The sequence below is a fragment of the Lacerta agilis genome, chromosome 3, assembly GCF_009819535.1.
Source record: "Lacerta agilis isolate rLacAgi1 chromosome 3, rLacAgi1.pri, whole genome shotgun sequence".
NCBI lineage: Eukaryota > Metazoa > Chordata > Lepidosauria > Squamata > Lacertidae > Lacerta > Lacerta agilis.
In genome coordinates, this window is record NC_046314.1 from 92,658,864 (window position 1) to 92,672,730 (window position 13,867).

A 13,867-nucleotide genomic window follows, 5' to 3' on the forward strand; every position below is an offset into this window, starting at 1 on the left:
GAGTGGTTTAATGAAAAGCAAAAATAACAGAAATTACATCAGCTAACATAGCTTACATTACATTACATTACATTACAGAAACATGACCCACCACCCAGGGCCACTGAGGAAGGTACGCAGGCCTCCTTATATACCGTACCCGATTACTGGCACGCCCAAATCAAGACAAACTCAGCATCACCTGCTGCACTGTCCCACAGCTGGAAAACTAGGTCGATTTACTTCTTTCATTCTCTTAAAGAGATATTCCTGTGGAACAGTAATGAACCATGAATTAACATCCAACACTTGTATTCTCTTTTCCATCTTTTTTCTTATGGAGAATTCCCTCCCCATCCCCCAAAAAGCAAATGGGTGCCAGACTGGGAAAAACAGTTGAATACTGACAAATGCAGTCATTCTTTTCCTAAAAAGATCCAGGAGTGCCAGTGTGGCCAGAAGAGAGGTTGTAACTAATGGCTGCCCATTGCCAAGACATCTATCAAAATTACGGCAACAATAAAGTAGTTAGCCTCCTGCGTGCTTGTTATTGTTGATGTGGTTTTATTACACTTCTGGCAGAGATTGGTGCTTAGCTTGTTTCTTATGAGTGGGAGAAGCGTCTCTTTTGAATAACTACAATCTGACACCTAAATCTTTGGAAATATGCTAACAAAATGGATCTACACATGCAGTATTTCAAAGAAACTTCTGTTTTCTCTTTGTACATTTTCTCTGAATTCTGTTATTTGTCTGTGCAAAGTGTAACTGCTAGGTGAAATTAAGCTTGCTATTTTTCTGTCACATAAACATGTCTAGTCAAAGCTTGTTTGATGATAAGAACTCAATTCTGGAAATCATCCCTCTCCCCACCCCTGACTTTCACTGATGTATGCTTTTGTCTGAAGTATGGAAAACACTTATGCATGTCTCTGTTATTATATACAAACTAAAAATGTCATAACATACAAATGCAAGAAGATCAAAAATACCTTGCAGATTTTATAATCTGCTGAGCCAGAAACAGATTTTCTCCATTGCCTTCCCTTACATGTCATATTATCATCAGCTGTTCCTATATCCCAAAAGAATACTAACTACTGATCGATTGCCCGGACATGTCTGGCTGTGGCCTACACGTGCCCCGGGTAGTTCATTTATTTGCCACGGTGGATTTGCTAGAGTGGAATTTAATCAATAGCTAATTCATTAATTCTGGTCCTTGAGTATGTAGGGACCATGCAGTATAAAAATGGCTGGCTGGCTTCAACTTTGATTGAAATATGACAAACACTACAGCTGGCAGTTTCAGTAGGTGCCGGCCTGCATATGAATTTTTCTTATTTATCCTCCATCAAGGAATAGGTTCAAGGGGAAAATAACAGATTGTATAAACAAGGAGACATTTTAATACATATCTGCCAATGGGGAAAAGGTATGATTTCTAGGAGAGAGCCACATGGGAGGAGGGCAATGCAACTCACATTCTGCAACATGTTTTTTATTAGAATTATTATAGCTCTTCCTCTTAAGTTGCATGTGTGTATTTTTGAGGATGGGGGAGCAAGTGGGCAGTGACTTTTAAGAACTATTTTAAGGCTATATACCATTATTGTTCTTACATACAGTTGGTTTAAATGTTTTCTCACAATGCATTAGGCCATGGCAATCTCATCATGCTGAGTGCAGCCAAATGCAATCCGTGACATGTATCCAATTTTAACTATTCCTATCAGGCAGCAAAGGAACTTTATTGAGACCCTCATACACTGTCAAACATAACTGGTGGACTATGTTTAATTTGCTGGGATATAAGTTGTGCAGAAACTGTTATTAACTACCCAACTTGTTCAGTGTCTTTGGGATGATAGCCACTTATTGTAATGGAAAGCTACCGGTATTCTTTTCTAGCAGCTTAGCCAATGTTTCATAGTAATGAAAGATGTCCAGCGGGCATCACTTGTATCAGAAGGACCTTTCGTACAGTTCTAGCTCAGTCTTGATTCAGTTGGTGAGTCAAAGGCCCAATTCAAACAGTCTTGTATGAACCTAAATAGAAAATTCTTTCCAGTAGCACCTTAGAGACCAACTGAGTTTGTTCTTGGTATGAGCTTTCGTGTGCATGCACACTTCTTCAGATACACGAAGTCTCTAAGGTGCTACTAGAAAGAATTTTCTATTTTGTTTCGACTATGGCAGACCAGCACGGCTACCCACCTGTAACTTGTATGAACCTGCCGTTCACAAATGAAGTCCCATCAGTAGCAATTAAACAAAGAAGCCATTAAACAAAGTCCCATCAGTAGCAATTAAACAAAGAAGCCAGATAACATTTCCAGGCAAAGTGGAGACTTTTAAAGCGAGGTGGTAGTATGAGGACTCAGAATGGAGATGAGCTGGTGGTCTCTGGAAGCATAAAAGTGCAAGCACAAAATTCACAAACCATTGGAGATAAAAAATTAACTGCCACCTTTTTGTGTGTGCATAAGATTCTAATTTTATTTTTGCCTGTTCACATACCACACCATAATAAGAGTCTGGTGGATCAGGTCAGTGGCCCGTCCAGTCCAGCACCCTGTTCTCACAGTGGCCACCCAGATGCCTATGGGAAACCTGCAAGCAGGACCCAAGCACAAAGCACTTCTGTGGTTTCCAGCAACTGATATTCAGAAGCATGACTGCATCCAACAATGGACGCAGAGCATAACCATCTTGAGTGGTAGCCATGGATAGCCTTTTCCTCCATGAATTTGTCCAGTCCTCTTTTACAGCCATCCAAGTTGGTGGCCATCACTGCCTCCTGGGGGAGCACATTCCATAGTTTAACCATGTGCTGTGCTAATAAGCACTTCGTTTTATCCATCCTGATAAATTTTATCTTGTAGAAAAAGCTTAAGAACAAAAACAAGGAACACCATGTCAAAAGCATTCTGCGCTTAAACACTGTTTACTACATATTTGCTTAGCTCCGAAATAATATACACTAAGATGTATATCCAGCCTTCAAATAATTTTAAGGGTTCTTTCTTTCTTTCTTGTCTCTATATGTTTGTCAGTAATGTCATTTATATGTAAGGATTTTTTTTTTTTTTTGCCTTGAGTAGAATATGCAGTGAATATAAAATAGACTTTCACAGACTATGGCATTAATTCAGCAAGTCAGATGGAGATTTCAGAATAATAATGGTGACTCTACAAGTAACCTGTGAAGTTATCCCTTCACAGGTGACATTAATCCTTCCTCTACATATTGTTATTGTTATATGTTCCTCTGTTTATACCTCAAGGTAGTGGAATAATAGTTCACTGTGTTATTTTTATTCTGTAAAAATGTCAAAGTTTATCTCAGCTGCTGCTGTCTGAATGTAACCATCTCACTTTAAATGAATGCTAATTTACAATGTCACCAAGTATTCTGACAGTAGCCATGTAATTGGGCTTTAACATTCTTTAAAATGTATGTTGGGAATAACATATTGTAAGTGTGCGATCCTACTAGAGTGAAGCACTAGTAACTCCATCTTTTTAATAGGAAATATTTAAGCATGTGCTTAAGTATTAATTGAACTTATAGAACTCAAAAGAACCTTACTTTGCCTGGTTTGTGTCCATATTTTATAATGCTACAGTCTGGTTTTGTGGACACTTATAGCAGACAGCATTTAGCTCTGCCTATTAGTTGAGTGAATATGGCAACAGAGATGATCAGATCTGCAGAACCTACAGGAAGGGTCATAGTGCAGTGGTTTGCCTGCAGAAGTTGCAACTTCAGTGCCCAGCGCCCCAGCTCCTGCCAACCTCACAGTTCGAAAGCATACCAGTGTTAGTAGATAAATAGGTACCTTTGCAATGGGAAGGTAAATAGTGTTTCCATGCACTCTGGCTTCAGTCACAGTGTCTCATTGCACCAGAAGCAGCTTAGTCATGCTGGCCACATGACCTGGAAAGCCATCTGTGGACAAACGCCAGCTCCCTCACCCTGAAAGCGGATATGAGCGCCACACCGCCCAGGGGTCCTTTACCTTTACCTGTTCTTGTTGGAAGTCCTGCCTGTCAACCAAGTGTCAGTACTTCCCAAAAGTAGACTGCCCTGCCCAGGTACTCCTGACAATCAGAAATTTATAAGAAGTTCAAATTTTGCTTTTGACTATCAAACATATGCTTTGTAGCAATTTGATGTATTAATATTTCATTCTATGGTACCAAAAGAAAGGTTTGCTTTTTAAGACATTGAAAACACTTGAGAATAATGGTTACACTGAAACAGTGCTCTGTCTGTTTGAGGTATTTCTATTTATACACCACTTTTCAGGTGGATCTCTCAAATTGGTTAGCAAAATACCACTCCAACAATGATTTACCTTAGCCAGAGCTTTGCAACTCAAAGCTCCATTGCAGCAATGTTAAAAGGACACCTATATGGATTTCAGTTTCAGCAACAGCTAAATGGAACTCACATATCTTATGAGTTGTCTTACACATTAATGATTTTTGTTGCTCTAGGTCACTTCAGATTAACTGGGCATCACCAGGACAACCAAATGGCATCATCCTAGGATATGATCTGTTGCGCAAAGCTCAGCGACGGTGCACTGTGCCACGGCAGCTATCAAAACATCAGGGTGGAATGGCATGTCTGTCCTTGCAATGTGATATCCATGAAAATATCTGTGGAGGCCTGTGCTATAACCCACAGTTTAAGGTAACATCAATTAACCTGCTGGTGAACCTGCTTTTATATTACGATCTACTGAGTGAGTTCCACCTTCAGAGACGAGGAGACTCATTATTGAATGCAGGGGCTTTTCAGTTGTGCCACCACACTCTGTAACTCACTCGCCAGCAAAAGTTAAGTTTATGAGCTAAGGAGAAAATTATGAGTTTGAAAGTCCATGGCCATGATGGCTTGTATATTACAAGAACCAACCCAGGGGTACTGTGTGCATCCCTATCCCCAATTGCACATTCTGTCCTTGAGGGCTGAGCTATTCAACAGAACTTAGGGGCTCTCCAGACTGGTGTCTTATTGTGTGTGTATTCTGCAACGTATTCTTGACACAATAATAGTACATTAGCAATGGAGGGGTAGCCAGTGCCACAAAAAGCACAATCGGAATTCAAAACGACCTTAAGAGATTGGAGAACTGGGCCAAAACTAACAAAATGAATCTCAACAGGGGCAAATGTAAGGTTCTGCACTTAGGCAGGAAGAACCAGCTGCACAAATATAAGATGGGGGACACCTGGCTTGACAGTATTGCGTATGAAAAGGATGTAGGGGTCTTATTAGACTACAAGCTGAATATGAGTCAACAGTGTGATGCAGGAGCAGCAGCAAAACAAAAAAAGGGGGGGGGAAGCTAATGCTGTTCTAGGCTGCATCAACAGAAGTATGTCTAGATCAAGAGAAATACTAGTACCACTCTATGGTCTTGCTTAGACCATATCTGGAATACTGTGTCCAATTATGGGTGCCACAATTTAAAAAGGATATTGACAAGCTGGAATGTATGCAGAGGAGAGCAACCAATATGATCAAGGATCTGGAAACCAAGCCTTATTAGGAATGGTTGAGAGAGTTGAGTTTCTTTAGCTTAGAAAAGGGGAGACTGAAAGGAGATGTGATAGCCATCTTCAAATATCTAAAGGGCTGTCACAGGGAAGATGGAGCAAGCTTGTTTTATCCTGCTCTGGAGGGTAGAACATGAATGAATGGCTTTGAGATTCAAGAAGGGAGATTCCGACTAAACGTCAGGAAGAACTTTCTGGTGGTGAGAGCTGTTCGACAGTGGAACAGACTCTCTTGGGAGGTTGTAGACTCTCCTTCCTTGAAGGTTTTTAAGCAGGATGGCCATCTGTCATGGATGCTTTAGTTGAGATTAATTGCATTGCAGGAGGTTGGACTAGATGATCCTTGGGGTCCCTTCCAACTCTATGAGATTTTATGATTTATTCTACTTTAGTTGGTTCTGAGATGCTTCCCTGATGCTACCACATTACTTCTGTCTGGAGGGGCTATAGCACAACAAAAAGGGGGGGAAGATAAACAAGAACATTTGTAGTATAAAAAGTTATGAGATTTCAATAGGAGGTTATGGGATAAGGCACTGACTGAAAATGAAACGGAGGCGCCCCAAAACCTTTGCAGTCACAAACATCACAAGCACAAATCATCATGAATGTGCAAAAAGAAGGACATCTGGAGGAGCCCATGATGTCCTGTTTACAAACGTATCCGTAGCATTGATTTGAATGCTGCAGCTATGTGATTGTGATGCTTGCGTTACAGTGGAATTAAACTGTGCTGCTGTGTTATGGGTTGCCTGATGCCAGCATATGCCATCACAACTGATAACCTTGCAGTACTGAAGCTTCAGCCAATGTTTCTATATGCTTCAATTACAGTGAATCCATAGTAACTGACTGCTTTTAGATACACATCTGTTTCCAACAGTCTTGTGCTACCTATATTATTACCGTATTTTTTTAAAGAAAAAAACTGACAGTAAAAAGTATGAGGAGATGCTTATACAGCTTCCTCTAGTGCATTTTATTCTTATCATTTATCATAATCTGCATGGCAAATATTAGTTTATTGGGATGATTAGATGCCTTTTTGGAGACTTACTTGGTTGAATGATTTGATGCCACTTTACAGCAAATCCATTTAGTTTCAGCTACAAGTGGGTGGTTGTTTACGTGACAATGATGAGCAACTCTGAATGTGGGCCTATCGTGCTTTGTCAGAAATATTTTAAAATTATGGTCATTTGCAGATTAATGGTCATATTAGTTGCAGTTTAGGAGCGGGATCAATAATGTAGTCAGAGAGTAAGAGTCTGTACACAGTTTTTTATTGACAAATGAGGTAGAAAACTCTTAGTTTGAAGGTAAGATTTAATGTAATGAAATAATGTCCCTATTTGTCAACAGCATCATCACACATGCAATGACAGCGTGTATTCATAAGATTGCTGTCAGACAAGACAGCAATTAGGAAAGTGAGTTATCTGAGTGATTCACATCAAAATATAAATTACAGCAGCTGACACAGCCTTAGCTATGTGTTGCATTTAGCATTGGGAAAGTTTAGCCCTTTATTGTATCACCTGTGAGGTTTAAATATGCATTACTGCATTTTTGAGAATCATTCTGAGTATAAGTTTTTCATTTGTTTTTTTATTTAGTGAATTTAGTACCTTTATAGTTTGTTACCAGCTGAGAAAGAAAACACGAAAGGAAATATATATCTGTGTACAGACCAGGAATATGAATATGAAACTGCAGTTTTAGTGATGTAAAGGGCTGTGATTTTATAGATTTAAAATTTAAGTGTAAGAGGTTCTTCCATGAGTCGAGTTCTTATTCTTAACTCATCCTATCTTTAGTGCAGGTATTAACAGACTTTGCACCAGGCAGCACAGGCACCTTGCTCCTTTTAGAGTGATCCCACTCATGCTCAGAGCCCACAATGAATTGCACCATCTGGCTCCACATAACTCACACATCTATCCGTCTTCTGAGGAAGGCATGGCCCCCAAGGATGAGGCAGGCACTAAAGGGATTCTACTCCCTGTCCTCCTTAAAAGTTGTGGAGTACTCTTTTCAGGGCCGTCTTACCCTTAGGCGCTAGGGGTGTGGGGTACCTGGGCTCTGAGCTCTCAGGGGCGCCAGGCCAAGAGTCCGGGGCCCGAGAGTTGAGTCTGAGGAACAGCCCAGCTCCTCTGCTGTGGGCAGCTCTGCGCCACGAGTGTGGGGGTGACCGAGCCAGTGAGACGCTGAGGCATCTGGCTGGCTCCGCCCTCCTGTGTGCCTGGGACTGGGCAACCTGGGGGGGGCGCAGCAGGTGGATCATTGCACCCCGGCGCCGCATATGCTGAAGACAGCCCTGACTCTTTTCATGTGCTATATTAGGGGTACCCAACGTGGTGTCCTCCAGATGTCATGGACTATAATTATAGTCATTACTGAGCATTGGCCATGCTGACTGGGGCTGATGGGAATTGTAACCCAAAAGAATTGGAGCACACCATGTTGGCTGCATCCTGCTCTAAAGGATGCCTTAGGCTTCTCACCAGCTTCCCATCTCCTTTTCCCTTTGATCACTCTGACCTTGTCAATTGTAACATATTTAACCAAATGCATTAAGAAATTAATCAGATTTACTGATAAATTGGGATACCTCCCATGGTAGTACAGAATAGGCTCCCCTGGAATAGGCTTTTGTGTCATGGGTCAGGAGTCAGTTTCTTGTGCTGAACAGGAGGAGAAGGTGGAGTGACTCCACCTGCAGCTGATCAGCCTTCAAGGACACAGAAGAGAAGGCACTGATGAGAACCAGCTGGCTTTAGCCTTCTTAAACAGAGCTCTAGGCAGCAGTCAGATTCTGGAAACAACACCTGTGGTTCCCCACCTGCTCTCTGGACCCTTGGTTTGTGATCATTGGATTTCCTAACCTCTGGATTGTCTGACCACATGGTTTGCTGTTTGCAGAACCCTTGGAATTTACTTGACTCTGTATGTTGATTCTGCCAGGTGTATCTTGGAGACTCTTCTCTTTGTTTGACCTCATGCTCCACCAAGCTCTACACACTGTTGCTTGGCAGCAGGACGGCAACACTTTTGCCCCCAAGAAATCAGTTTTTAGGCTGGTTTCCAAGACTACACCGAGCAGGGGACTGCTTCTGCAGGAAGAGGAACCTTTGTGTGCCGGGGGTATTTGTCCTTCAGAAGCAATTTTTGTGTGTGCAGTTCTTCTAAGGAGAGGGCCAGGACAATAACCTTTATCTGGGCCAGATTATAAGTCACACCAGAGAAGAATCTGAGGAGTTCCAAGGGTCATCATTTGAGGTGGTAATTAGTGAGTTAGCCTCTCTGTTTGTTGACTACACTTAATACAAGCTGATATGGTGGATGGTGAAAGGAGGATAATTGAGAGCCTTGACTGAAGACATTGTAGGTGGCTTTGTCTATAAATTATTTGAAAGCTAAATTATCCTGCTATGAGCCACCTTCAGAGGGTTGTGCCCTGAAAGTTCTCTAGATAGCCAGCCAGACAGCCAGGTGCTAGAAGAGTTTGGATTTGATATCCCGCTTTTTACTACCCGAAGGAGTCTCAAAGCGGCTAACATTCTCCTTTCCCTTCCTCCCCCACAACAAACACTCTGTGAGGTGAGTGGGGCTGAGAGACTTCAGAGAAGTGTGACTAGCTCAAGGTCACCCAGCAGCTGCATGTGGAGGAGTGCAGACACGAACCCGGTTCCCCAGATTACGAGTCTGCCGCTCTTAACCACTACACCAAACTGGCTCACCTACACCAAACTGGCTTGCCTTCTTAGCTTACAATGTTTCAGAACAGAAAGAGCCTGCAAGGAGGAACAAAGGAATGCCATGATGAGAAAGGTATTTATCCAAGTGTATCAACACCATGTAGTGCCATTTGATATCTGTAGTGCAAGAAATTCTCTAAGAAAAAGACTGTAATGGGGGTTTTAAAAAATCATTCATTCATTGGGTCCAGCTCAGCTGTGATCATCTTCATCTTAAAAATAAGCCATGCTCTTTCTGTAAATCAGAAAGAAATCTAGGTAGGTCACAGTATTGCCCTTATACTATCTGATTCATGTTTTACTTCCACTATGCTTCAGCATTGGGCACAAGAACTTATGTCAGAGGAGTGCCTTCCGAAATGTTTTATCCAATATTGGATCTGCCTTGTGCCTGTTGCCTTTAGCAAAATAAAAGCAAAAAATAAATATAAACAAAGTTTATTCTGCATTACCTTTACAGCCCTTCATTAAGGATCTGTACAGTGTTGACAGGGACTTGTTGCCACAGTGCAGCAGAGTCTTCAAACCATGATTCTAACATTATGCATTTCATTCTGCGTCCTGATTTAAAGGAAGAGAGTGCAAGAAAATCTATGAATTTAGCATCTTAAAAGTTTAGTGTATTAGCATGTCGTTAATTAATTAAAAAGTGTAACTAATCCCAAACTGCAATTCACTCAAGGCCAAGAGGTACCAAAGAAAGTGATAGAAGGAAACACAATCTTAGGTGTTAATAAGGTGCTTTTAAAATAACAGAATATGTTTATCGGTGAAAGTCACCAAAAGAAACCAATTAATATTCTGGATGATAAGCATCTTATATGGCACCCTTCTGTGGGTAGGGTTAGTCAAAGCTGTAGCATTCACATTCTGTTTCTACTAAGATAAAGTTTTCAGATCTTGGCTTCATAAAATTTAAATGTTTATCATACATTGTAATCCAGAACCTTAAAAAGTAAAACAACCATTCCAGTTACAGTCCTTGGAAATTTCGGTCTAACCAACTCCAGTATGGATCTTCAAAGTTGAACTGAGTGAAACACATAAGGGAACCTAAGGTTATACCACTATATAGGTTGATAAGTTTATTGTTTTGCCTTGGGTATGTGGATTTGGTATGTGGATTTTAATGCTCAAGTAAGTTATGCTAGAGACTAATGTCCTTCAATTAGCTGCTGAATTAATGTGGATTGGCAACACACACTATGCAAAAAAACCTCTAATTAATTATTTGTAATTAAGTAATTACATTGTATCCCACCTTTCCTCCAAAGAGTTTAAGGTGGCACACATGCTTTCCCACCTGTCCATTTTATCCTCAAAACAGCCTTGTGAGGTAGGTCAGGCTAGAAGAGAGTAACTGGCCCAAGGTCACCTAATGGCCTTCATGGCTAAGTGGGGTTTTGAACACTTGCATGCCAGGCCCTAGTCCAACACTCTAACCACTTCCTCACATTATCTTATTACTTTAATTATGATCCAAGTCAAAAGAACATTTGTTTATATTTCTGGGAGTTTGAGCGTGGTAAGTGGGTCTTGTGGATGTTCTGACATCACATGATGAAAATTCACTCACAACTCATGGCTTTCAAAGTTGTAGTGCAGGATCCAGGCAATTGCATTTAGAGCACAACGCAGGACACCTGAAGACAATCCAATCTGCTTGCAAAATTTGAGGAAATTTGGGAGAAGCAACCAGTGCAGTGAAAGGATCTTCATATGGGAATTAGTGTTGGGATTTTCCATTCCACCTTTAGTTACAGACGTGGGATTGTTACATGTCACATGTCTGTTTACATTCCAGCACTGTTTGCTGGTGCAAGCGGAATTTCTGTTGTGGTGTTGTTGCTTTTGCTTTACTCTCTCTCTTGGATGAGACGGCAAGGAGAGATGACATGTTTCTATGTTCTGATTTACGATTAATAAATCTGTAGTTTGCTAGTATGTCTCCACAAGCCTCAAGCCTCTTTTGTTGTGCAGTTTACTCTGCTAAGTAAAGTGTACCCATGTCAGCAGACTTGGGTCACTGATTTATGTCGCACCAGAGGTTGAGGGATCTTCACAGTGTGATGGCTGGAAGGCGATGATGTAGCTGGGACTTGGTTTTGAGCTTTCATGTGCATGCACACTTCTTCAGATACATATCTTCTTGGTACCTGAAGAAGTGTACATGCACATGAAAGCTCATACCAAGAACAAACTTACTTGGTCTCTAAGGTGCTACTGGAAGGAATGTTTTTATTTTTTATTTTGTTTTGACTATGGCAGACCAACACAGCTACCTACCTGTTGTTGTTGTTCAGTCGTGTCCGACTCTTCATGACCCCATGGACCAGAGCATGCCAGGCACGCCTATCCTTCACTGCCTTTCGCAGTTTGGCCAAACTCATGTTAGTAGCTTCGAGAACACTGTCCAACTATCTCATCCTCTGTCGTCCCCTTCTCCTTGTGCCCTCCATCTTTCCCAACAGCAGGGTCTTTTCCAGGGAGTCTTTTCTTCTCATGAGGTGGCCAAAGTACTGGAGCCTCAACTTCAGGATCTGTCCTTCTAGTGAGCACTCAGGGCTAATTTCTTTAAGAATGGATAGGTTTGATCTTCTTGCAGTCCATGGGACTCTCAAGAGTCTCCTCCAGCACCATAATTCAAAAGCATCAATTCTTCGGCGATCAGCCTTCTTGATGGTCCAGCTCTCACTTCCGTACATTACTACTGGGAAAACCATAGCTTTAACTATACGGATCTTTGTCGGCAAGGTGATGTCTCTGCTTTTTAAGATGCTGTCTAGGTTTGTCATTGCTTTTCTCCCAAGAAGCAGGAGTCTTCTAATTTCGTGACTGCTGTCACCATCTGCAGTGATCATGGAACCCAAGAAAGTGAAATCTCTCACTGCCTCCATTTCTTCCCCTTCTATTTGCCAGGAGGTGATGGGACCAGTGGCCATGATCTTAGTTTTTTTGATGTTGAGCTTCAGACCATATTTTGCGCTCTCCTCTTTCACCCTCATTAAAAGGTTCTTTAATTCCTCCTCACTTTCTGCCATCAAGGTTGTATCATCAGCATATCTGAGGTTGTTGATATTTTTTCCGGCGATCTTAATTCCGGTTTGTAACTCCTATTAATCTAGGTAGAACTAAGTCAGGTCCATTGAACGGACTATAATTAGGAAATGAAATATTTTATATTAGGCAGGATAGCACATATATGGCCCTATGCCTGATTACGCCATCCACAGTTGCTGTTCCTAAATAAAATAGGATGAGATAATACTGACCTTATGAGAACCCTGGCTGCTTCTGCACCTAAATAAAGGAGGATGAGATAATGATGATCATTACCAATTTCTGTATGTTGGCTTTTTTCCCTTCCAGAATATGACACAATCCTGACATTACTTGAATGCATTCTGTTTTATGGGCTGATAATGCATATCCTCTGGGCTTCATACCAATGCAAATAGTAACTGTCTTAAAATGCTGCCAAAAAATGCTATTTTGCAATTTACAACATGTTGCAGATGATGTTACGGAGCTATGTAATAGGATAGTGAAGCATACAAATGTTGGCTAGCTGGATAAACAAGCTTCAACATTGTGTTGAATAGGAGCAAATTGGTAAGCTCCTTCTTAGGTACGTAGTGACAGATACTTTTAACAAGAGGTTGTCTCAGGAAAGCATGACCAAATTCCCCATGGAGAACTTGATGACACGGTCTATCCTTGCAGAAAACTATTCTTCAGTTGGACGGGAGAGGTTCCTAACATGTTTGTTTATGCCATTACAAGTCAAGTTGCAAGACAATATAAGGCTGATTCTAATTACCCTAATCAGAAATGCAACATCTACCCAAAAGTGTCCAAGTGCCATGCTTGGAAGGGAGCTGTTCAATATATTTGTGAGAGAGGCAAACCTATTCAGTCTCTAACACAAGAACATAACAGGAGCCTCCTGAATCAGGCCATTGGTCCATCTAGTCCAGTATTGTGTTCTCACAGTGGCCAACCAGATGCTAGGGATTGAACCTGGGATCTTCTGCATACAAAGCAGATTCTCTACCACTCAGCTGTGTCCCTTCTGCAGTTTCATTTTCTGTCTGATCATGTTTCTTTATTATGGAGGTGCATTATCATATCCCCAAGCATGAAGATAAGTTCCCCCTGAATTTGTAGCAGGGGAGGAAAATATCTCCCACCAACCCCAAGACAAAGGTATCTCTTCCACACTTCTCAGATCTTTAAAACAGAATTGTCTTGTAGCGAGGCAGACACTCTAGTAACAGTAATTCCTAGCAAGTAAGTATGGTGCTGTGGTCTAAACCACAGAGCCTAGGGCTTTCCAATCTGAAGGTTGGAGGTTCGAATCCGTGCGATGGGGTGAGCTCCTGCCCACCTAGAAGTTCAAAAGCACATCAAAGTACAAGTAGATAAATAGGTACCACTCCGGCGGGAAGGTAAATGGCGTTTCCGTGCTCTGCTCTGGTTCGCCAGAAGTGGCTTAGTCATGCTGGCCACTTGACCCGGAAGCTGTCTGCGGACAAACGCCGGCTCCCTCGGCTGATAGA

General features: G+C 41.5%; 1 protein-coding gene across 1 annotated transcript in view; it reads left to right on the forward strand.

The window, feature by feature from the left end:
• Positions 1-13,867, forward strand: part of USH2A (usherin) — a 454,712-nt gene that overhangs the window by 319,106 nt on the left and 121,739 nt on the right. The window contains exon 47 of the mRNA XM_033144773.1: positions 4,483-4,681. Within this exon, the coding sequence (XP_033000664.1) occupies positions 4,483-4,681 (199 nt within the window). The remainder of the gene's footprint in view (positions 1-4,482; positions 4,682-13,867) is intronic.